This window comes from Schistocerca piceifrons, chromosome 2 (assembly GCF_021461385.2).
Source record: "Schistocerca piceifrons isolate TAMUIC-IGC-003096 chromosome 2, iqSchPice1.1, whole genome shotgun sequence".
Taxonomy (NCBI): domain Eukaryota; kingdom Metazoa; phylum Arthropoda; class Insecta; order Orthoptera; family Acrididae; genus Schistocerca; species Schistocerca piceifrons.
In genome coordinates this window covers 737,189,984-737,214,107 of record NC_060139.1, presented here as the reverse complement: position 1 = coordinate 737,214,107, position 24,124 = coordinate 737,189,984, and the positions used below count along the sequence as shown (strand labels likewise).

Here is a 24,124-nt window from a genome sequence, read left to right as displayed (position 1 = left end):
TGAAAGACTCACCATACTTAGTTGAGCAAACAGTAACATCTTTGTAACATAACATAGCTAAAATTGCGAATACTTCGTTGTTCATGATGCTGAATGAACGTCACTTGCCGTAAACTGAAAAATCTGATAAGTCTTTGCTGTATTTCTTATGTGACACATCATCAGATATACAGAGGGATAGAACACCAATAAAAGTTTGGGAGTAATAGTCGCGATGTCTATTTTTTCATCACAGTTTAATAATTATCATATTAGCTTTCTGTGACGTTTTCAGATTTCCCCTGGAGCAATTTATTGCGGTATCTCACAATACATACGACCGAGTCCACGTATTCTCCCCAGGGACAGTGATCAATCGTCATGTCCGTAAGGATCAGTCTGACAGGTCTGGGATGTGCGCCTGACGTGGGGTCACAGTTCCACTTGCTACTCTTTAGTGTGCTAAGAAGGGTCAGGATTGGCTGACAAGTCGCGGGAGAGTTAAAGGAGTGTCCTTAAGAGTTGAGATTGCGATGGCCTTTTGATTTTATGTCACTAGAGTGCAGTTTGGAGACTAGTGACACTGAGCAACCTGCTCCACTCAGTAGTTCTGTTCGACGGAGTAACGGTGCAGGCGGGAGCCACGAATGCAGCGGCATGCACCGGTCGTAGCGGACACGTCACCGTGAGCGTGCAAGAATCTGTCTGCCGGCCTTTTTTATGACCTGAAGCAGTGTTCCTTCCTACTGATTACTGCTTCAGTACTGTTATTCCGAAATATAGCACGAAAAAGTACTATAAACAAATCGTATTCAGCATCTCATGAGGATTCAACTGATGAAGGTGTTAGCGGGGGCCTAATAAACAAAACTGTTCCCTTTTCCCCGAGGTCTAAGACGAAATTCACTAGTTCATGTAGTTTTCTTTTTCTGATTCTCGTCTCCAAGGAGTAGAACATGTTGGCGGCCTTTTATAGAGCCAATTACCAGGTCTGCAGGTAGTGGGGAAGATAGCTTCCCAATTGGAAATAAGTGGTAGGGACTACTAATTCCAGCATATTCCTTACAACCAATAGAAACCTTCCATAAAAATTGGTCGCAACCTGGGATTGCAATTAGTTGAGATATGTTTTGGGGAAAATGTTGTCCGGGGAAAATGTTGTCCATCGTTCAAGACCAAATAAGTGTGTGTGTTTGTGTTTCGCCGTGTAATCTCAATCAAGCCTTAACAACAAATATAGTCAGTTTCTTTTACGGTGATAATTATTATATATTGTAGAAGTTGTAAACAACGGGTAATTACACACGACGTATTGCAGTAAGTGGGATCTTAAGTAGATCGCTCTACTCCAAGGTGGCGAATGAGATGTTTTCTGATGGTCGGGCACTATTGTGCACTTTTGTACTCGGGTGAACTAAACTAATTATTCTTAGACAGACTGGACTGCATAAATAGATACCATCTGCAGTTATAGCTTGCATAGACTAAGATGTGTTACATACCTACATTCCTAGCATTTGTAAATGTGTCACCTCCAGCTGCCTGATATTTCTATAGCTGTCATTTTTTCTAAAGGGGACATTTGAATTATCTTTTCAACATCTCTTGTTGAGGATATGGTAGGCATTTAAGCTTCTGGAGGTGCATATCTGCATCTACATATATAATCAGCAAGCGACAGTACTATGCGTGATGGATTGTACCCTGCACCACTGCTAGTTTCCTGTTCCACTCGCATATACAGAGAGTAAAAAACGACTATCTATATGCTTCCAAATGAACACTAATTTCTCTTATCTTAGTAGTTCTTACGCGAAATATACTTTGGTGGCAGTAGAATCGTTCTGCAGTCAGCTTCAAAAATAAAGTCACTTTCCCTCCAATGATTCACATTTGAGTTCCCGAAGACTTTCTATAATACTTGCGTGTTGTTGAAACCTACCGGTAACAAATCAAGCAGCCCTCTTCTAAACTGCTTCAGTGTCTTCCTACAATATGCCCCAGTGGGGATCCCGAACTCTGGAACAGGACTCAAGAATGGGTCGTACTGGTGTCCTACATGCAGTCTCCTTTACAGATGAACCACACTTACCTAAAATTCTACCAATAAACTGAATTCAACCATTCGCCTTACCTTCTACATTTCTTACATGCTCTACCCATTTCATATTGTTTTGCAATGCTACGCGTAGATATGTAATCGACGTGTGTAAGGCAGCACACTACTAATACTGTGTTCGAACACTAAGGGTCTGTTTTACCTACTCATCTGCTTTAACGTACATTTTTCTACAATTAGATCTAGCTGCCATTCATGACACCAACTAGAAATTTTGTATGATTCGTCTTGTACTCTCCTACAGTCACTCAACTACGAGACCATACACTATAGTATCATCAGCAAACAGCCATATCCTTGTCTCTAGCGAACATTCGCCGTCTAGGAAAACGCACTAGGTTCTGTTGCTTAAAAAGTCGTCGAACCTCTCACATGAGTGGGAACCTATTGCGTATGCTCGTACCTTCGTTAAATCTGCAGTGAGGCAGCGTGTCAACTACTTTTCGGAAGCCCATGATTCGTGAACACAAGTTTATCCGTCCCAGAGAAATTTGCATACTCCAGATCATCAGCGAATAGACTCTTATAATTGTCTCTTTGCCCAAGAATACTACTGGTAAACACATCATGTACAGCTCAGTATTGAAACCCGGGACACCCAGCGCCATTTAACAATTCTAAGAACGTAAGAAATCCTTGTATAACAGAAGAGATACTGAATTTAATTAATGAAAGGAGAAAATATAAAAATGCAGTAAATGAAGCAAGCGACAATGAATACAAACGTCTCAAAAATGTGATCGACTGTAAGTGCAACATCGCCAAGCAGGGATGGCTAGAGCAAATGTAAGGATATAGAGGCATGTATCATTAGGGGCAAGATAGATATCACCTAAAGTAAAATTAAAGAGACCTTTGGAGAAAAGAGAACCGCCTGTAAGAAAATCAAGAGCGCAAGTGAAAAACCACTACTAAGCAAAGAAGGGAAAGCTGAAAAGTGGAAAGAGTATATAGAGTATTTATGCAAGGGAGATGTGCTTGAGGGCAGTATTCCAGAAATGGGACACAGATGAAGATGAACTGGGAGATACGATATTGCGTGAAGGATTTGACAGAGCACTGAAAGACTTAAGTCGAGCCGGCCGGGGTGGCCGAGCGGTTCTAGGCGCTACAGTCTGGAAGGGCACGACCGCTACGGTCGCAGGTTCGAATCTTGCCTTGCGCATGGATGTGTGTGATGTCCATAGGTTGGTTAGGTTTAAGTAGTTCTAAGTTCTAAGGGACTGATGACCTCCAAAGTTAAATCCCATAGTGCTCAGAACCATTTTGAACCTAAGTCGAAAAAAGACCCCAGGAGTAGGCAACTGCTGAGAGCCTTGGAGAAACCAGCTATGACAAAACTATGCCATCTGGCGTGTAAAATGTATGAGACAGGCGACGTACCCTCAGACGTCAAGAAGAATATAATAATTCCAATCCCAAAGAAAGCAGGTGTTAACAGGTGTGAAAATTACCGAACTATCAGCTTTCTAAGTCACGAGTGCAAAATACTAACACGAATTCTTTACAGATGAATGAAAAAACTGGTAGAAGCCAATCTCGGGGAAATCCAAACACTTGAGGCAAACAGCAAATGACCTGGAAGAGCAGTTGAACGGAATACACAGCGAACAAAAGCAAAACGAGGATAATGGAATGTAGTCGAATTATATAGGAAATGAGACACTTCGAGTAGTAGATGAGTTTTGCTATTAGGGGAACAAAATAACTGATGATGGTCGAAGTAGAGAGGATATAAAATGTAGACTGGCTATGGCAAAGGAAGCGTTTTTGAAGAAGAGAAATTTGTTAACATCGAGTATAGACTTAAGTATCAGGAAGTCTTTTCTGGAAGTATTTGTATGGATTGTAGCCATGTGTGGAAGTGAAACATGGACGATAACTAGTTTAGACTGGATGAGAACAGAAGTTTTCGAAATATGGTGCTACAGAAGAATGCTGAAGATTAGATGGGTATATCACTCAACTAATGAGTGGTACTAAATAGAATTGGGGAGAAGAGGAATTTGTGGCACGACTAGAAGAAGGGATCGGTTGGTAGGACATGTTCTCAGGCATCAAGGGATCACCAATTCAGTATTGGAGAGCAGCGTGGAGGGTAAAAATCGTAGAGGGAGATCAAGAGATGAATACCCTAATCAGATTCAGAAGGACGTAGGTTGCAGTAGTTACTCGAAGAGGCTTTCACTGGATAGAGCAGCGGGGAGAGCGGCATCAAACCAGTCTCTGGACTGGAGACCACAACAACAACAAGAACGTATCAAAGAAAAGTGAATGGATTATCTTCCTGGAGCCATGCCTAAGAGAAGAACGTAATTACGGACCCCTTAACGCAAGTCTCCTGCTGGCTATGCACTTGTTGGGAACCATACTGCGGAGTGGAGGGACTGCCGCAGCTGTCGTCGTGCTCGCGGCAGCGCGTCGTCCTGTTCGTTGACCCGCGCGGCTGTGCGGCTCTGGAAGCGGGTCACGGCCAGTGAGGGGCACCGCTAGCGCCCACGTGCGGCCAGCCGCTTCCGGCCTCCGCCTGCCTGCTGCTAATGTCTCACTTCCCAGCGACCGACGCCCTGGTGGCCTTGCTGTAAGGCGCATGTCTGGGAACCGAGACGTCGAGGGATCAAACCCCGGCTCAACCACAGCAAATTCCTCTCTACCTTCGATCGAGCCTTCACCTCTCAACCATCTGAGAAGACGTCACCGACGAGATGTCTTTCTGATTCCACTGCAGGACCCCTTTCCCTGGTTGGAATAATGGGGCCGCCGAGGTGGTACCCAGATGAAAAACTTGCAACCGGCTAATGAAAAATGGTTCAAATGGCTCTGAGCACTATGGGACTTAACATATGAGGTCATCAGTCCCCTAGAACCTAGAACTACTTAAACCTAACTAAACTAAGGACATCACACATATCCATGTCCGAGGCAGGATTCAAACCTGCGACCGTAGCGGTCACGCGTTGCCAAACTGAAGCGTCTAGAGCCGCTCGGCCACTCCGGCCTGCTCCGGCTAATGAGCCATACACAGTTGCTACGGTGATTAACTCGTAAGGTAGTTTGTAATTTCCTACATCCGGACTGAATATTATCGTTATTCCATTGCTACGCTGGTAAAGTTGAAGACCAGGTTCCAATTCCCGCTTCAAGCGGGTCGTTACCATGTGTGTCCAACACACATGAAAGAATGGTTCAGCTGAGCATATATTTGATCAGGATGTAGTAAAACAGGTAGGAAGGAAGAAAAACTGTTTAACGCCCAGTCGATGACGAGGGAGCAAATTCGACTGTGTCCTTTACAAGGTAACCATGCAAGGATTTGAAGGTAGTGGTGTAATACATTTACATACCTTTTTGTAAAACACAAAAATCTGTCCAGAAATTGAAAAACTTTTTAAATCTGTTTCGTCTTTCCCCAGCCTTTATTTAGGCCACCAGCAAACCGTACTAGCTTACTGCATAACTAAACATAGATTTATGATACTTACTGAATTTTAAAAATTGTACTTGTCTCGTCTTACACAAACACCTTTCATTTTTTTAATACAATGACGACAAATACTCTAGTAACTGAAGAAACACAAAGTATTAATTCATTACAAGTTACTGAACATGATAAAAAGTTTGAGAGTAAAAAAAAATCGACAAAATAACAAAAGGGACTAGTATCGAAGGTTAATAAGTTCATTGGGTTTCTACTTCTGATGAACTGTATGTAGTACCTTTAACAGATTAGTCATCGACCACCATCTTATAAGATTCGATGTACAGGTCTGAGACATATTTATTAGCAAACTTCATGATGGCTTCATATTTCTCATATTTAACTGCCAGAGGAACTTCACGCAGTTTTTTCTCAGGAAAAACCAACATATTTGAACGACGAAATCCTGACAGATAATAGAAGAAGAATTAGAAGATCTTTTGAATGGAGTGAACAGTCTAATGAGTATATAATATGAACTCAGAGTAGATCGAAGGAAGACCAAAGTAATGAGAAGTAGCAGAAATGAGAACAGCGAGAAACTTAACATTAGAATTATGGACCACGAGGTAGACGAAGTTGGTTGGCTGGCTGGTTGGGGGGAAAACAGCAGGACCATCGGTCCCATCCGATTAAGGATGGATGGGAAAGGAAGTCGGCTGTGCCCTTTCAATTGAACAATCCCGGCATTTGCTTGAAGCGATGTAGGGAAGTCACGGAAAACCTAAATCAGGTTGGCCGGGTGTTATTTTGAACAGTCTTCCTCCCGAATGAGAGTCAAGTGTGCTAACTACCGCCCCACTTCGCTCGGTAGATGAAATTATAGAGTCGTCTACCTAGGAAGCTAAATATCCATGATGGACCGTGCAAGGAGGATGTAAAAAGCAGACTATCAGTAGCAAAAGAGGGCATTCCTGGATAAGTGAAGTTTACTAATATCAAACACAGGACGTAATTTGAGGAAGAAACTTCAAGGAATGTTCGTTTGGATAACAGATTTGTATGCTATTGAAATGTGGACTATGGAAAAAGTGGAACAGAAGAGAGTCGAAGTATTTGAGACGTGGTGCTACAGAGGAATGTTGAAAATTAGATGTAATGATAAGGTAAGCAATGAGGAGTTTCTCGGCAGAATGTATCGAAAATACTGACAGGGACGGGATGATAGAAAACTGTAGAGGAAGACAAAGATCGTAATACATCCAGTCTATATTTTATATCCTCTCTAATACGACCATTATCAGTATTTTGCTCCCCAAACAGCAAAACTCATCTACTACTTTAAGTGTCTCATTTCCAAATCTAATTCCCTCAGCATCACCTGATTTAATTCGACTACATTCCATTAGCCTCGTTTTGCTTTTTCTGATGTTCATCTTATATCCTTTTTTCAGGACACTGTCCATTCCGTTCAACTGCTCTTCCAGGTCCTCTGCTGTCTCCGACAGAATTACAATGTCATCGACAAACCTCAAAGATTTTATTTCTTCTCCATGGGTTTTAATTCCTACTCTAAATTTTTCTTTTGTTTCCTTTACTGCTTACTCAATTTACAGACTGAGTAACATCTGGGATGGGCTACAACCCTGTCTCACTCCCTTCCCAACCAATGGTTCTCTTTCATGCCCCTCGACTGTTATAACTGCCATCTGGTTTTTGTACAAATTGTACATAGCCTTTGCTCTCCGTATATGATCCCTGTCACCTCCAGAATTTGAAAGAGAGTACTCCAATCAACATTTACAAAAGTCTTCTCTAAGTCTATAACAAATGCTAGAAGCGTAGGTTTGTCTTTCCTTAATATATCTTCTAAGATAAGTCGTAGGTTCAGAATTGCCTCACGTGTTCCAACATTTCTACGGAATCCAAACTAAAACCTCCCCGAGGTCGGCTTGTACCAGTTTCTGCATTCGTGTGTAAAGAATTCGAGTTAGTATTTTGCAGCCCTGACTTATTAAATTGATAGTTCGGTAATTTTCGCATCTGTCAACACCTGCTTTCTTTGGGATTGGAATTATTGTATTCTTCTTGAAGTCTGAGGGTATTTCGCCTGTCTTATACATCTTGCTCACCAGTTGGTAGAGTTTTGTCAGGATTGGCTTTCCCAAGGTCGTCAGTAGTTCTAATGGAATGTTGTCTACTCCTGGGGCCTTGCTTCGACTCAGGTCTTTCAGTGCTCTGTGAAACTCTTCACGCAGTATCATATCTCCCATTTCATCTTCTTCTACATCCTCTTCCATTTCCATAATATTGTCCTCAAGTACATCGCCCTTGTATAGACTCTCTAGATACTCCTTCCACCTTTCCGCTTTCCCTTCTCTGCTTATAACTGGTTCTCCATCTGAGCTCTTGGTATTCATCCAGGTGTTTCTCTTTTCTCCAAAGGCCTCTTAAATATTCCTGTAGGCAGTATCTATCTTACCCCTAGTGATATATGCCCCAACATCCTTACATTTGTCGTCTAGCCATCCGTGTTTAGACATTTTGCACTTCCTGTCGATCTCATTTTTGAGGCGTTTGTACTCCTTTTTGCCTACTTCATTTATTGCATTTTTATATTTTCTCCAATTAAATTCAATATCTCTCTTGTTACCCAAGGATTTCTACTAGCCCTCGTCTTTTCACCTACTTGATCCTCTGCTGCCTTTACAATTTCATCTTTCAAAGATACCCATTCTTCTTCTACTGAATTTCTTTCCCCCGTTCTTGTCTACCGTTCCCTAATGCTCTCTCGGAAACTCTCTACAACCACTGGTTCTTTCAGTTTATCCAGATCCCATCTACTTAAATTCCCACCTTTTCGCAGTTTCTTCGGTTTTAATCTACTGTTCATGACCAATAGAGTGTGGTCAGAGTCCTCATCTGCCCGTGGAAATGTCTTACCAATTAAAACCTGGTTCCTAAATCTCTGTCTTACGATTATATAATCTGACACCTTCCAGTGTCTCTAGGTCTCGTAAACGCATATAAACTTGTTTCATGATTTTTAAATCAACTTTTAGCCATGATTAAGTTATGCTCTGTGCAAAATTCTACCAGACGGCTTCTACTTTCATTCCTCAGCCCCATTCCATAGTCGCCTACAACTTTTCCTTCTCTTCCTTTTCCTATTATCGAATTCGAGTCACCCATGACTATTTAATTTTCGTATCCCTTCACTATCTGAATAATTTCTTTTATCTCATCATACATTTCATCAATCTCTTCGTCATCTGCATCTAATTGGCTTATAAACTTATACCACTGTGGTGGGCATGGTCTTCGTGTCTCTCTTAGCTACAATACAGCATACACTATTCTGTTCGTAGTACCTTACCTGTGCTCCTATTCTTTTATTCATTATTAAACCTACTCCTGCATTGCCCCTATTTTATTTCGTATTTATAACCCTATATTCACCTGACCAGAAGTCTTGTTCCTCCTGCAACCGAACTTCACTAATTCCCACTATATCTCACTTTAACCTATCCATTTCGATTTTTAAATTTTCTTATCTACCTACCCGATTAAGGGATCTGACATTCCAACCTCCAATCCGTAGAACCAGTTTTGTTTCTCCTGATAACGACATCTTCCTGAGGTGGGACCCGCTCGGAGATCCAAATGGGGGACTATTTTACCTCCGGAATGTTTTACTCAAGAGGGCACCATCATCATTTAACCATACAGTAAAGTTGCATGCCCTCGGGAAAAATTACTGCTGTAGCTTCCCGTTGCTTTCAGCCGCTCGCATTACCAGCACAGCAAGGCCGTTTTGGTTAATGTTACGAGTCCATACCAGTCAATCATGCAGACTGTTGCCCCTGCAACTACTGAAAAGGCTGCTGCCCGTCTTCAGGAACCACACATTTGTCCGGCCTCTCAAGAGATACCGCTCCGTTGTGGTTGCACCTATGTTACGGGTATCTGTATCGGTGAGGTACGCAAGCCTCACCACCAGCGGCTGGTCAACAGTCCAAAGACCTTACAAGTAGAAGTCGGCGGAGCCTTGTAAGTCAAAGGAATGTTCAAATGTGTGTGAATTTCTAAGGCACCAAACTGCTAAGGTCATCGGTCCCTAGTCTTACACACTATTAAACTAACTTAAACTAACTTATTCTAAGGACAACACACACAGACTACATAAATATTACACCGTAGAAAAGAAGATTTCGAGCATCCCCTACTTTATGAAATTTGCCAAAATGTGGATATTATGCACTTATATTTTACGTCATTCCGACGAGTATAGTATTTTTAATTTCTGAGGTACTTTAGTTGTTTTATAATGAATGTGTCTTAAGTAGGGCTAAGTCTTTCCCTACTTTATATTGTAACAGTGGATATGACAGTGTTCTTGTTCTACATGTTAACAAGTGTACCAGTCTTCAGCTTGGAAACGCACATCTTCACTATACCCACACTACCATTAGTACTGTTTTGCCAATGTTTCTTGTTATATACACAAATTTTCAACTCTTGGTAAGAGATTACTTAGTAGTAGCCTTTATTAATTTATGAGTTACTAGCAAATTTTGTCACAAGTACATATAGTGTCTTAACGAGGTGCTTAATGCGTATTTATTGTTAGTGTATTATCAGAGGAAATTTATGTGATATGATGTCTGGTTTGTAGGGCGCTCAACTGTAGTGTCATCAGCGCCCGCACAAAGTCCCAATTTTAACACAGTCCAGTTTTTTACACAGTTCAGTCTAGCCCCTGACATGAATGGTGATGATGATGATGAGGAGGAGGAGGACACCACAAACACCCAGTCCCTGGGCGGAGAATGTCCCCAAACAGGCCTGGAATTGTACCCAGGACCCTGTGATCCAGAGGCAGCAATCCTAGCCACTAGACCACGAACTGCGGACGGAAGAAATTTATGGTTTGCGGATACCAGAGTTTGAGAATTCAGCATTAATTGTTTATATGTTGTGCGTAAGCATGGTGAACAGTTAAATGTTTCAGGCGGTAGCTCAGTGCGACATGTCAAATTTAGGTGAGTAGTTATCTTGGCACGTTCACAGACTGCAACACGTGTATCAAATTAGTGAGGACGGCTGGTGTTAAGGTATGCAGAATCGAAAATACACTGAAGCGCCGAAGAAACAGATATAAGCATGCGTATTCAAATACAGAGATATGTAAACATGCAAAACATGGCGCTGCGGTTGGCAACGCCTACATAAGACTACAAGTGTCTGGCGCTGTAGTTAGATCGGTTACTGCTGCTACAATGGCAGGTTATCAAGATCTAAGATAGTTTCAGCGTGGTATTCTAGTCGGCGCACGAGCGATGGAACACAGCATCTCCGAGGTAGCGATGAAGTGGGGATTTTCCAGTACCTCCATTTCACGAATATGTCGTGAATATCAGGAATCCGGTTAAAGATCAAATTTCCGACATAACTGCAGCCGGAAAGCGGATTTCAAAGCTGGGCCATCAACAAGTGTCAGCGTGCGAACCACTCAACGAAACATAATCGATATGGGCTTTCGGAGCCGAAGGCCCACTCGTGTACCCTTGATGACTGCACGACACAAAGCTTTACGCCTCGCCTGGGCTCATCAGCACCGACATTGGACTGTTGGTGACTGGAAACGTGTTGTCTGGTTGGATGAGTTTCGTTTCAAGTGGTATCGAGCGGATGGACGTGTATGGATCTGTAAATAATCTCATGAATCCATTGTCGGTGCATGTCAGCAGACGACTGCTCAAACTGGTGGAGGCTCTGTAATGGTGTAGGGAGTGTGCAGTTGAAGTGATATGGGACCCCTGATACGTCTAGATACGATTCTGACAGGTGACACGTACGTAAGCATCCTGTCTGATCACATGCATCCATTCATGTCCATTGTCCTTTCCGACAGACTTGGGCAATTTCAGCAGGACAGTGCGACACTCCACACGTCCAGATTGTTACAGAATGACTCTTGTGAGTTTTAACACCTCCTCTGGCCACCAAACTCCCCAGATATGAACGTTCTCCAGCATATCTATGTTGCCTTGCAACGTGCTGTTGAGAAGACACCTTCATCCCCTCGTACTCTTACGGATTTATGGACAGCCCTGCAGTGTTCATGGTGACAATTCCCTCCAGCACTACTTCAGACATAAGTCGAGTCCATGGTACGTCGTATTATGGCACTTCTGAGTGCTCGTGGGGGCCCTGCGCGATATTAAGCAGGTGTACCAGTTACTTTGGCTTTTCGGTGTATTAACGTAAGATAAGGAGAGATACAGACAACATCACACGAGGCATGAACTACATTTGTAGACCTGCTTATTCACACGCATGAAATAACATTTAAATAAGCTAGCTCTGGAGGAACTCGTTGCGGCCACTGAATACTCCAGAAATTTCCATCAACCTGGGACAAAATACACAGCACAAGGAACTAGGTCAGGGCTGGTCCAAAATGTGCCATTTACGCTGAGCCTAGTTATAACCATCGTCTGTGTCTTCACAAAATATGATCTCAGTCCACATGCGTAGCATAATAAGTTTTCTTGATGACTGGAAAATTTATTTTCGCTAATGGTAACGTTTTGATTCTCGCACTTATTAAATTTTGTGACAAACATAAATAAAGAATGTACAGATCTTGCTTCATTTTGAAACACCCAGATAACACACGAGTTCGTTGGTAGTCCTCCTGTCGCTATCCCTTGGACCCGTAACGGTTCCATACGCTTACAGCTAGAAGTCTTCGGCGGTTCGTTTTTGATTGATTCTTTCCATGTTCCAAATGCACCACAACCTGCATATAGTACTGTGCTTGATGACCGTATCTACCCTATACTATCTCAGAAAGGACACTGATAACACCCTATCGATTCATCTAATGACATAACATGAGCTAATCAAGCAATATTTTCTAACAACTTTTCACGCAACAGTCAATTTTTCGCAACTGTGGACAGCCGGTTTACGTGACTGAAAAGCAAATTTCATCGTCTATTTCGTTGTGAAAGGATAGTTCATCGGATGCTCACGTTCTGTTGTTATTATTTCCTTTCAAAATCAGACGAAAACCGGTGAAACGCACAGTGCACTACAAGGTATTAGGAGTCAACGACATGTCCATGAATGCTGACGCTGAAAGCAGAACCTATTACAGCCCAAACGTTAGCTTATGCGCCGACGACGTTTATGTGTGTCACTGATAACCGAGAAGCGTCGTTGCAGTGTGACCGAGCGGAATGGGGCTTGGTTCAGGCTAAAATTTCAAATCACCTAAGAATTGTCATATTTTGGAAATTCCTCGGTTTCCCTGTTTCACCGCATGTCATAACCAAAAAAGTGGTTCAAATGGCTCTGAGCACTATGGGACTTAACAGCTATGGTCATCAGTCCCCTAGAACTTAGAACTACTTAAACCTAACTAACCTAAGGACATCACACAACACCCAGTCATCACGAGGCAGAGAAAATCCCTGACCCCGCCGGAATTGAACCCGCGAACACTGATATCATAACCGATATTCATCCATTGAAATGGCCAAGACCAGTCTTTTGATCCCATCTCAGTAAATCAGAGCTTGTACTTAGTCTCTAATGACAAGGTCGGCGATGGAATGTTAAGCCCTATGCAGCCTTCCACTGTATTTCCTTAATCCTTTTTTAAGGCTACAGTGGGTACTGGAAAAATCATCAATGGTGCATGAACAATAGGACCAAGTTGTGTAGCATGAGTGCAGTTTCATTACCAGAAAATTTTTGAGTTATATTTTGTTGTTTCCCAAGGAGAATTATTAATTCCAGTTATGGAAGCCAACTTGTAGTGTAATGTCTGTGGCAATACCCCAACTAGTGTAGTTTAACGATAATCTGTGGGATTACTGATCTCAGTATTCTTGGGGGTTTGACATTTGGAAACCCATTTGATATTCTTATTCCCATTCTCTTAGCCATGAAGAAATTTCATTCTGAAGGGAAACGTTGAATGTCATCTCTCTCCCGCAGTATCCCGTCCGCCACGTATACTACTGGCCATTAAAATTGTTGCACCAAGAAGAAATGCAGATGATAAACGGGTATTCATTGGACAAATATGTTATACTAGAACTGACATGTGATTACATTTTCACGCAATTTGGGTGCATAGATCCTGAGAAATCAGTACCCAGAACAACCACCTCTGGCCGTAATAACGGCCTTGATACGCCTCGCGTAGAGTCAAGCAGAGCTTGGATGCAGCTTCAACACGATACCACAGTTCATCAAGAGTAGTGACTGGAGTATTGAGACGAGCCAGTTGCTCGGCCACCATTGACCAGACGTTTTCAATTGGTTAGAGATCTGGAGAATGTGGTGACCAGGGCAGCAGTCGAACATTTTCTCTATCCAGAAAGACCAGTACAAGACCTGCAACATGCGGTCGTGCATTATTCTGCTGAAATGTAGGGTATCGCAGGGATCGAATGAAGGGTAGAGCCACGGGTCGTGACACATCTGAAATGTAACGTCCACTGTTCAAAGTGCCGTCATCGCGAACAAGAGGTGACAAAGACGTGTAACCAATGCCACCCCATACCATCACGCCTGGTGATACGCCAGTATGGCGATGACGAATACACGCTTCCAATGTGCGTTCACCGCGATGTCAAGAAACACGGAAGCGACCATCATGATGCTGTTAACAAAACCTGGATTCATCCGAAAAAATGACGTTTTGCCATTCGTGCACCCAGGTTCGTCGTTGAGTACACCATCGCAGGCGCTCCTGTCTGTGAATCGGCGTCAAGGTTAACCGCAGCCATGGTCTCAGAGCTGATAGCCCATGCTGCTGCAAACGTCGAACTGTTCGTGCAGATGGTTGTTGTCTTGCAAACGTCCCCATCTGTTGACTCAGGGATCGAGACGTGGCTGCACGATCCGTTACAGACATGCAGATAAGATGCCTGTCATCTCCAATGCTATTGATACGAGGCCGTTGGGATCCAGCACGTCGTTTCATATTACCCTCCTGAATCCACCGATTCCATATTCTGCTAACAGTCATTGGATCTCGACCAACGCGAGCAGCAATGTCGCGATATGATAAACCGCAATCGCGATAGGTTACAATCCGACCTTTATCAATGTCGGAAATGTGATGGTACGCATTTCTCCTCCTTACACGAGGCATCACAACAACGTTTCACCAGGCAACGCCGGTCAACCGCTGTTTGTGTATGAGAAATCGGTTGGAAACTTTCGTCATGTCAGCACATTGTAGGTGTCGCCATCGGCGCCCACATTGTGTGAATGCTTTGAAAAGCTGATCATTTGCATATCTCAGCATCGTCTTCCTTTCGGTTAAATTTCGCGTCTGTAGCACGCCATCTTCGTGGTGTAGAAATTTTAATAAGCAGTAGTGTACGTGGGGCATCATCGTTGTCTTATAATGAGACAAGACTAATTTTTGCCCCATTTTGCTTTCTCGCCCGCACGAATATCATAAGCAAAGATCTTAGTAAGGATTTCCAATGATATTTTGGCCTTAGTTTCTCATAGTGTCAATTTATAACAATTAGCTTATATGGATTCCAAATTTAAAAGAAATCGTCGGTTTCTGCAATACAGAAATATGATCGCCTTACACCATAATGCTGTACGTTTTGCACTTGACATAGATGATTAATTTGAAAATATTTGTTCAGTTAAAAACCAAAATGAAATTTTACAACAAGTCTATGTATTCTGCATCTTCTCTTTGCAGCTTACTTTCTTGAACAATGCAGCAAGAGCGACCCAGAAGTGAACAAGTGTCTCACCAGATCTGCCAACTTTCTTGCTGCCAACTTTCGAAAAGGTGAGTCGTATGACACTGAAATATGTGTGCGATTTCTATGGTTCTGTCTATTTCTCAGTCTAGGGAAATGTCACAGCCTTAACAGACGAAACGCTTTGCCTTAATCAGACGGTCACAGAGGCTAATAAGAAATTAATTGCTACTCATTGTATTCAGTATCTCTTTGTATGTATCCAAATTACAGGAATGACAGCACTTACTGTCTTATAGCTACTGTGTTTTTCTTCTTTAGAATAATCCCCCCGCAAGTACGTACATTATAAATCATGTCTTACAAATATAAGTAGGGCGTACTTGTGAAAACTTTCACGAATCATCTTCCAGTTTGCTGGAATGACAATAGAAAGAGGTGAAATTATAGATACGTTAAGGTAGTAAACTTCTCTATTAATTTTATGTAGAAGAAACATCCCTTTCCAGTAGCTTGAGGATTTTTTTGGAATTTAAAGAAATAAAAATATCTGATGTCACTGTAGATCTACGAAGGCTATTCGGAAAGTAAGTTACTGTCGGTCGCAAAATCGAAATCACTGTGAAAATCCGCACAGATGTGTTGAGTAGTGTCTCTAGTACTTCCATCGATCACGTGACGTCGCTCTTTTCAACTATGGGCCCACAGTTAGCATTTAAATGTGCCTAGGAAACATAACTGTCACGCGTTCCCTTCTTCAAGACAATTCTCAGCCGATTTGTTCATGGACAATGAAGCTCCCACAGCTTGTGTTTGATCACACACAGCCCGTAATTGGCTTCCTCTGAGATTCATCTCTGCTAACATGAACAGCAGATAATAATACTCTCTGTTTCATTTTGAGAACTTTGTATTGGTAGAGCATCATTACAATAGTAGCTGTTCAACATTTCTATCTTCGGATTTTTACGGGACGTGCATATATTGATAAAGGTCTCTCAGATTCCTGAAATTTCGCTGAAACTTTCGAAAGCTGATGAAATACAGCGCATGATCCATTCCACTGTCTCCAGTTGTTTGGAAACCTAATTCTTCGCGCGACTTGAATGAAAGCAGTCGACTGGTGAAGAATTTAGCTATCTAAATGCGCTCCTTTCGTCAAATGTTGCACCCAGATGGTGTCTACTCCTGTAACCTATTCGGAAATCCTCAAGAAACAGAGGTAACTCACATCGTTGGAAAGGCAGGTATATTCCGTCATTCTGTTTGGAAAGGAAACTTAACAACCAATTAAAAACACACTATGTGATCAAAAGTATCCGTACTCACCCAATAACATACGTTTTTCATATTAGGTGCATTGTGCTGCCACCTACTGCCAGATGCTCCATACCAGTGACCTCAGTAGTCATTAGACATCGTGAGAAAGCAAAACTCACGAACTTTGAACGTGGTCAGGTGACTGGGTGGCAAGACTTCCACATTCCTAAACATACCTGGATCCACTGTTTCCGATGTGATAGTGAAGTGGAAACGTGAAGGGACACGTACAGCACAAAAGCGTACAGGCAGACCTCGTCTGTTGACTGACAGAGACCGCCAATAGTTGAAGAAGGTCGTAATAGGCAGACATCTATCCAGACCATGACACAGGAATTCCAAACTGCATCAGGATCCACTGCAAGTACTATGACTGTTAGGCGGGGGGTGAGAAGACTTTGATCTCATGGTCGAGCGGCTGATCATGCCAATGAATGTCAAACGACGCCTCACTTGGTGTAATGAGCGTAAACACGGACGATTCAGCAGTGGAAAAACGTTCTGTGGAGTGACGAATCACGGTGCACAATGTGGCGATGCGATGGCAGGGTGTGGGTATGGCGAATGCTCGTTGAACATCTGCCAGCGTGTGGAGTGCCAACAGTAAAAGTCGGAGGCGGTGGTGTGAGGGTGTGGACGTGTTTTTCACGGAGGGCGCTTGCACCCCTTATGTTTTGCGTGGCACTATCACAGCACAGGCCTACATTGATGTTTTAAGCACCTTCCCACTGTTGAAGATCAATTCGGGGATGGCGATTGCATCTTTCAACACGATCGAGCAACTGTTCATAATGCGCGACCTGTGACGGAGTGGTTACACGACAATAACATCCCTGTAATGGACTGGCCTGCACAGAGTCCTGACCTGAATCCTATAGAAAACCTTTGCCAGACCTCACCCACAGCCGGCCGCTGGTGGCCGAGCGGTTCTGTCGCTACAGTCTGGAACCGCGACCGCTACGGTCGCAGGTTCGAATCCTGCCTCGGGCATGGATGTGTGTGTTGTCCTTAGGTTAGTTAGGTTTATGTAGTTCTAAGTTCTAGGGGACTTATGACCTCAGCAGTTGTCCCATAGTGCTCAGAGCCATTTGAACCATTTGAACCTCACCGACCGACATCGATACCTCTCCTCATGGAAGTACTCCGTGAAGAAAAGGCCTCCCATTCCCCAAGAAACCTTCCAGCACCTGATTGAACGTATGCCTGCGAGAGTGGAATCTGTCATCAAGGCTAAGGGTGGGCCATCACCATACTGAATCCCAGCATTACCGATGGAGGGCGCCACGAACTTGTAAGTCAGAATCACGAGTGTGGATACTTTTGATCACATAGTGTGCTGTGTTGGCAGAAGAGCCAATACCGTGTTACCAGAGGAGGCCGAAATGCACGCGTCTTAGCTCACGCAGGCTGGCGTGAGGAGGGAAGAACTATACTGACGTGAGGTCTGGAACAAGACAAGGAATTAGAATTCAGAAAGCGGACGTAATTAGTTTGATACTTAACTTTAATCCATTAATGATGAACGTCGTTCTTGACGGTACAAGATTCACAATATTATCTGTTCAGATTATAGTAACTGAATATGGCGCCTTGCTAGGTCGCAACAAATGACGTAGCTGAATGCTATGCTAAACTGTCGTCTCGGCAAATTAGAGCGTATGTAGACAGTGAACCATTGCTAGCAAAGTCGGCTGTACAACTGGAGCGAGTGCTAGGGAGTCTCTCTAGACTAGGCCTGCCGTGTGGCGGCGCTCGGTCTGCAATCACTGACAGTGGCGACACGCGGGTCCGACGTATACTAACGGACCGCGGCCGATTTAATGGCTACCACCTAGCAAGTGTGGTGTCTGGTGGTGACACCACATAGTGTATGTCCATAGTCCCTGCTCAAGCCGTGACACCAAACTGTGACTGCCAAAAGGCTTGTTTGTTTTAGTGAGTGCCGTAATGCAGTAGTTGTAACTAGTGCAATGTCTTATCCTGATGAAGTCAGATTCATTTTGTTCTCCATAGCGCTCGTAGCGTAATCAGATATCAAGACTACCAGAATCCTGTCAGGTCTATTCGAACTTCCGCCAACGCAGGTAGAAACCTATCCGTGCGAATAATAATGACAATAATAATAGACAAAAAAGTAAAGCCTAATTCGCAGCACGACGAAGACTGAGGTTGACCCTGATCGAATCCGTCGGAGAGATTAAAGACCGTTGCTCGGCTGCACCAGTCAGCCCAGCGTAGTTTTTAGGCAGTTTTCCAAGACTGTTTGGGAAAATATTTCGCTTATCCCCAATCTCCGTCTCATAACTACGAACACCAATAACCAAAATGCGATGACACACCACGAAGTTTATACGATTCACAGACAGGTGGCGCACAAGACTTCGTTCCCTGCGGTGAAAGGAAGGGCATCCGGCCACCAACTTAAAATGAAGTAAATTCACCAAACCATGAAAACAGTGGACTCCGTAAGGGCGGGATAAACGCTAGAAAAGGGGGAACCTGTGAGGTTTTCACGTGTAAGTGTACCTGCCTTCCACGTGCTTCTAACTTTATTATATTAAGTTATTCACTTTGACGTTACTCCTAAAGTTTCAAAAACTAGTTTCTTTCGTAGACGGCGCAACTATTCTATTATAAAATACACGTGCATACAGATTGTAACAGGCATAAGTGGAGACATTGCTATTGGTACCTGCGGGTGGTGCGCTGAACAACATTACACCAGTATTTACGTCATTTTCAGACTGATAATTGTTAACATTACAACTGGTGTGTTTTTAGGTTGGTTAGTACCTCCAAGTACATGAGCAAGAGCAAGCCATTAATCCTTATTTTCTCCTAGGCAGTAGGTTGAAGTGTGGACACGTGGACGCAAAACGGTTAGTCTGTACTCACAGGAGTTGTCCACTAAGTGGTGCAGAAAACATCAGGGCGTAATGTTTGTGGGAAGACTGCTCGACGCAGGAAAAAACAGCCAAAACACTGATATTTGTACGTATTGATGTATCACATGTAAAAATATTTGCATTTATACCTGTCACACCCTGTATGTACATTCACATCTCTGAAAGTACGCAGTTGCTGTTTGTTGATGTCAGAGACGAAATATTCATGCTCACTGTGAAGGTATTCCTGAGCTGGGAATCACGGAGGTGGAACCGATCGAGATCGACGAGATATCGATAGCTCTGGGAAGCGGGCCCGACGGCTACCGTGCCAGCTTCCGGGACATCGAGGCCTACGGGGTCAGCAACCTAACCGTCATCGGTGTGAGGTGAGTCCGAGGCACGCTGTTATGTTCTCATCACCTGCAGCCGTGCTGTATGACATACACTGTTGTACGCCTCAGATGAGAACAACACTAAAAATCAAATACAATTTTAATTATCTTCTTATCAGGACTGTTGAATTTCACGAGATTCATAGTCTAGTTTCAAGATTTCGACTCTGTAAACTGCTCACCATTTCCTGAGCTACTGCTGTTAATTTAATTAGATACATAAGCAAAATTTAGAAGCTATAGTAGAACTATAGTGTACGGTATTAGGAAAGATTTCAGAAAATAATGTACATTGCGCGTAAGATGAGCTGTGTACGTAACACACATGCTAAAATGAAAAATACTTCTGTCAAAAACCAAATTTCATTACAGAAAAACACTACAAAGCAAATAACATTCAATGGATATGTCATGAGATCAGGTAGCAATAAAGTTCTGGAGAGAAAATGGTGGCTAGACGAGATTAAAAGCGTCTTGAAAAGAAAGTCCTCACCAACGCATTATGCTATAAGGCACATCGTTCATCGTGTACTCTATGAATTATAAAGGATTCACGTTCCCGTCATCTGTTACTAACTTGACGACAGTGCAGACGATAAGAAATGTTTCCTAAACGGGAAAACAGTTTTGCGTTAATTTAACTCTAGATTGGAAATCACTGTGTTATCAGCAAAATCAACTTTCATTTTTGGTTAAAGATTAAAGGGAAGAAAATTTAGGTAAGGCAGAAGAAGTCTCCTGGTTCATATACCAGTGAAGAATGTCGGTTATTGAATCGAAATATCAAGCATGATTGTTTCGCAATTGAACTTCCCTGAGGTTTATGCTTAAAAACACACACAGAAACAAACAAACACACACACACACACACACACACACACACACACACACACATACATACATACATACACACTCGATACTTAGCGACTAGAACCGAATGTTGTTGGTGTTGTTGTGGTCTTCAGTCCTGAGACTGGTTTGATGCAGCTCTCCATGCTACTCTATCCTGTGCAAGCTTTTTCATCTCCCAGTACCTACTGCAACCTACATCCTTCTGAATCTGCTTAGTGTATTCATCTCTTGGTCTCCCTCTACGATTTTTACCCTCCACGCTGCCCTCCAATACTAAATTGGTGATCCCTTGATGCCTCAGAACATGTCCTACCAACCGATCCCTTCTTCTGGTCAAGTTGTGCCACAAACTTTTCTTCTCCCCAATCCTATTCAATACTTCCTCATTAGTTATGTGATCTACCCATCTAATCTTCAGCATTCTTCAGTAGCACCACATTTCGAAAGCTTCTATTCTCTTCTTGTCCAAACTATTTATCGTCCATGTTTCACTTCCATACATGGCTACACTCCATACGAATACTTTCAGAAATGACTTCCTGACACTTAAATCAATACTGGATGTTAACAAATTTCTCTTCTTCAGAAACGCTTTCCTTGCCATTGCCAGCCTACATTTTATATCCTCTCTACTTCGACTATCATCAGTTATTTTGCTCCCCAAATAGCAAAACTCCTTTACTACTTTAAGTGCCTCATTTCCTAATCTAATTCCCTCAGCATCACCCGACTTAATTAGACTACATTCCATTATCCTTGTTTTGCTTTTGTTGATGTTCATCTTATATCCTCCTTTCAAGACACTGTCCATTCCATTCAACTGCTCTTGCAAGTCCTTTGCTGTCTCTGACAGAATTACAATGTCATCGGCGAACCTCAAAGTTTTTATTTCTTCTCCATGAATATTAATACCTACTCCGAATTTTTCTTTTGTTTCCTTTACTGCTTGCTCAATATACAGATTGAACAACATCGGGGAGAGGCTACAACCCTGTCTTACTCCCTTCCCAACCACTGCTTCCCTTTCATGTCCCTCGACTCTTATAACTGCCATCTGGTTTCTGTACAAATTGTAAATAGCCTTTCGCTCCCTGTATTTTACCCCTGCCACCTTTAGAATTTGAAAGAGAGTATTCCAGTCAACATTGTCAAAAGCTTTCTCTAAGTCTACAAATGCTAGAAACGTAGGTTTGCCTTTCCTTAATCTTTCTTCTAAGATAAGTCGTAAGGTCAGTATTGCCTCACGTGTTCCAGTGTTTCTACGGAATCCAAACTGATCTTCCCCGAGGTTGGCTTCTACTAGTTTTTCCATTCGTCTGTAAAGAATTCGTGTTAGTATTTTGCAGCTGTGACTTATTAAGCTGATAGTTCGGTAATTTTCACATCTGTCAACACCTGCTTTCTTTGGGATTGGAATTATTATATTCTTCTTGAAGTCTGAGGGTATTTCGCCTGTTTCATACATCTTGCTCACCAGCTGGTAGAGTTTTGTCAGGACTGCCTCTCCCACGGCCGTCAGTAGTTCCAATGGAATATTGTCTACTCCGGGGGCCTTGTTTCGACTCAGGTCTTTCAGTGCTCTGTCAAACTCTTCACGCAGTATCATATCTCCCATTTCATCTTCATCTACATCCTCTTCCATTTCCATAATATTGTCCTCAAGTACATCGCCCTTGTATAGACCCTCTATATACTCCTTCCACCTTTCTGCTTTCCCTTCTTTGCTTAGAACTGGGTTTCCATCCGAGCTCTTGATATTCATACAAGTCGTTCTCTTATCTCCAAAGGTCTCTTTAATTTTCCTGTAGGCAGTATCTATCTTACCCCTAGTGAGATACGCCTCTACATCCTTACATTTGTCCTCTAGCCATCCCTGCTTAGCCATTTTGCACTTCCTGTCGATCTCATTTTTGAGACGTTTGTATTCCTTTTTGCCTGTTTCACTTACTGCATTTTTATATTTTCTCCTTTCATCAATTAAATTCAATATTTCTTCTGTTACCCAAGGATTTCTACTAGCCCTCGTCTTTTTACCTACTTGATCCTCTGCTGCCTTCACTACTTCATCCCTCAAAGCTACCCATTCTTCTTCTACTGTATTTCTTTCCCCCATTCCTGTCAATTGCTCCCTTATGCTCTCCCTGAATCTCTGTACAACCTCTGGTTCTTTTAGTTTATCCAGGTCCCATCTCCTTAAATTCCCACCTTTTTGCAGTTTCTTCAGTTTTAATCTACAGGTCATAACCAATAGATTGTGGTCAGAGTCCACATCTGCCCCTGGAAATGTCTTACAATTTAAAACCTGGTTCCTAAATCTCTGTCTTACCATTATATAATCTATCTGATACCTTTTAGTATCTCCAGGGTTCTTCCATGTATACAACCTTCTTTCATGATTCTTAAACCAAGTGTTAGTTATGATTATGTTGTGCTCTGTGCAAAATTCTACCAGGCGGCTTCCTCTTTCATTTCTGTCCCCCAATCCATATTCACCTACTATGTTTCCTTCTCTCCCTTTTCCTACACTCGAATTCCAGTCACCCATGACTATTAAATTTTCGTCTCCCTTCACAATCTGAATAATTTCTTTTATTTCATCATACATTTCTTCAATTTCTTCGTCATCTGCAGAGCTAGTTGGCATATAAACTTGTACTACTGTAGTAGGTGTGGGCTTCGCATCTATCTTGGCCACAATAATGCGTTCACTATGCTGTTTGTAGTAGCTTACCCGCATTCCTATTTTCCTATTCATTATTAAACCTACTCCTGCATTACCCCTATTTGATTTTGTGTTTATAACCCTGTAGTCACCTGACCAGAAGTCTTGTTCCTCCTGCCACCGAACTTCACTAATTCCCACTATATCTAACTTCAACCTATCCATTTCCCTTTTTAAATTTTCTAACCTACCTGCCCGATTAAGGGATCTGACATTCCACGCTCCGATCCATAGAACGCCAGTTTTCTTTCTCCTGATAACGACATCCTCTTGAGTAGTCCCCGCCCGGAGATCCGAATGGGGGACTATTTTACCTCCGGAATATTTTACCCAAGAGGACGCCATCATCATGTAATCATACAGTAAAGCTGCATGCCCTCGGGAAAAATTACGGCTGTAGTTTCCCCTTGCTTTCAGCCGTTCGCAGTACCAGCACAGCAAGGTCGTTTTGGTTATTGTTACAAGGCCATATCAGTCAATCATCCAGACTGTTGCCCTTGCAACTACTGAAAAGGCTGCTGCCCCTCTTCAGGAACCACACGTTTGTCTGGCCTCTCAACAGATACCCCTCCGTTGTGGTTGCACCTACGGTACGGCTATCTGTATCGCTGAGGCACGCAAGCCTCCCCACCAACGGCAAGGTCCATGGTTCATGGGGGGGGGGGGGGGGGTAGAACCGAAT

The 24,124-nt window shown here is 42.8% G+C and overlaps 1 protein-coding gene across 1 annotated transcript in view; it reads left to right on the top strand.

Annotated features, from left to right (window-relative positions):
• LOC124777219 (protein takeout) overlaps positions 1–24,124 on the top strand; it is a 69,466-nt gene that overhangs the window by 2,155 nt on the left and 43,187 nt on the right. The window contains exons 2-3 of the mRNA XM_047252538.1: positions 15,265–15,357; positions 19,715–19,862. Of these exons, the coding sequence (XP_047108494.1) occupies positions 15,265–15,357; positions 19,715–19,862 (241 nt within the window). The remainder of the gene's footprint in view (positions 1–15,264; positions 15,358–19,714; positions 19,863–24,124) is intronic.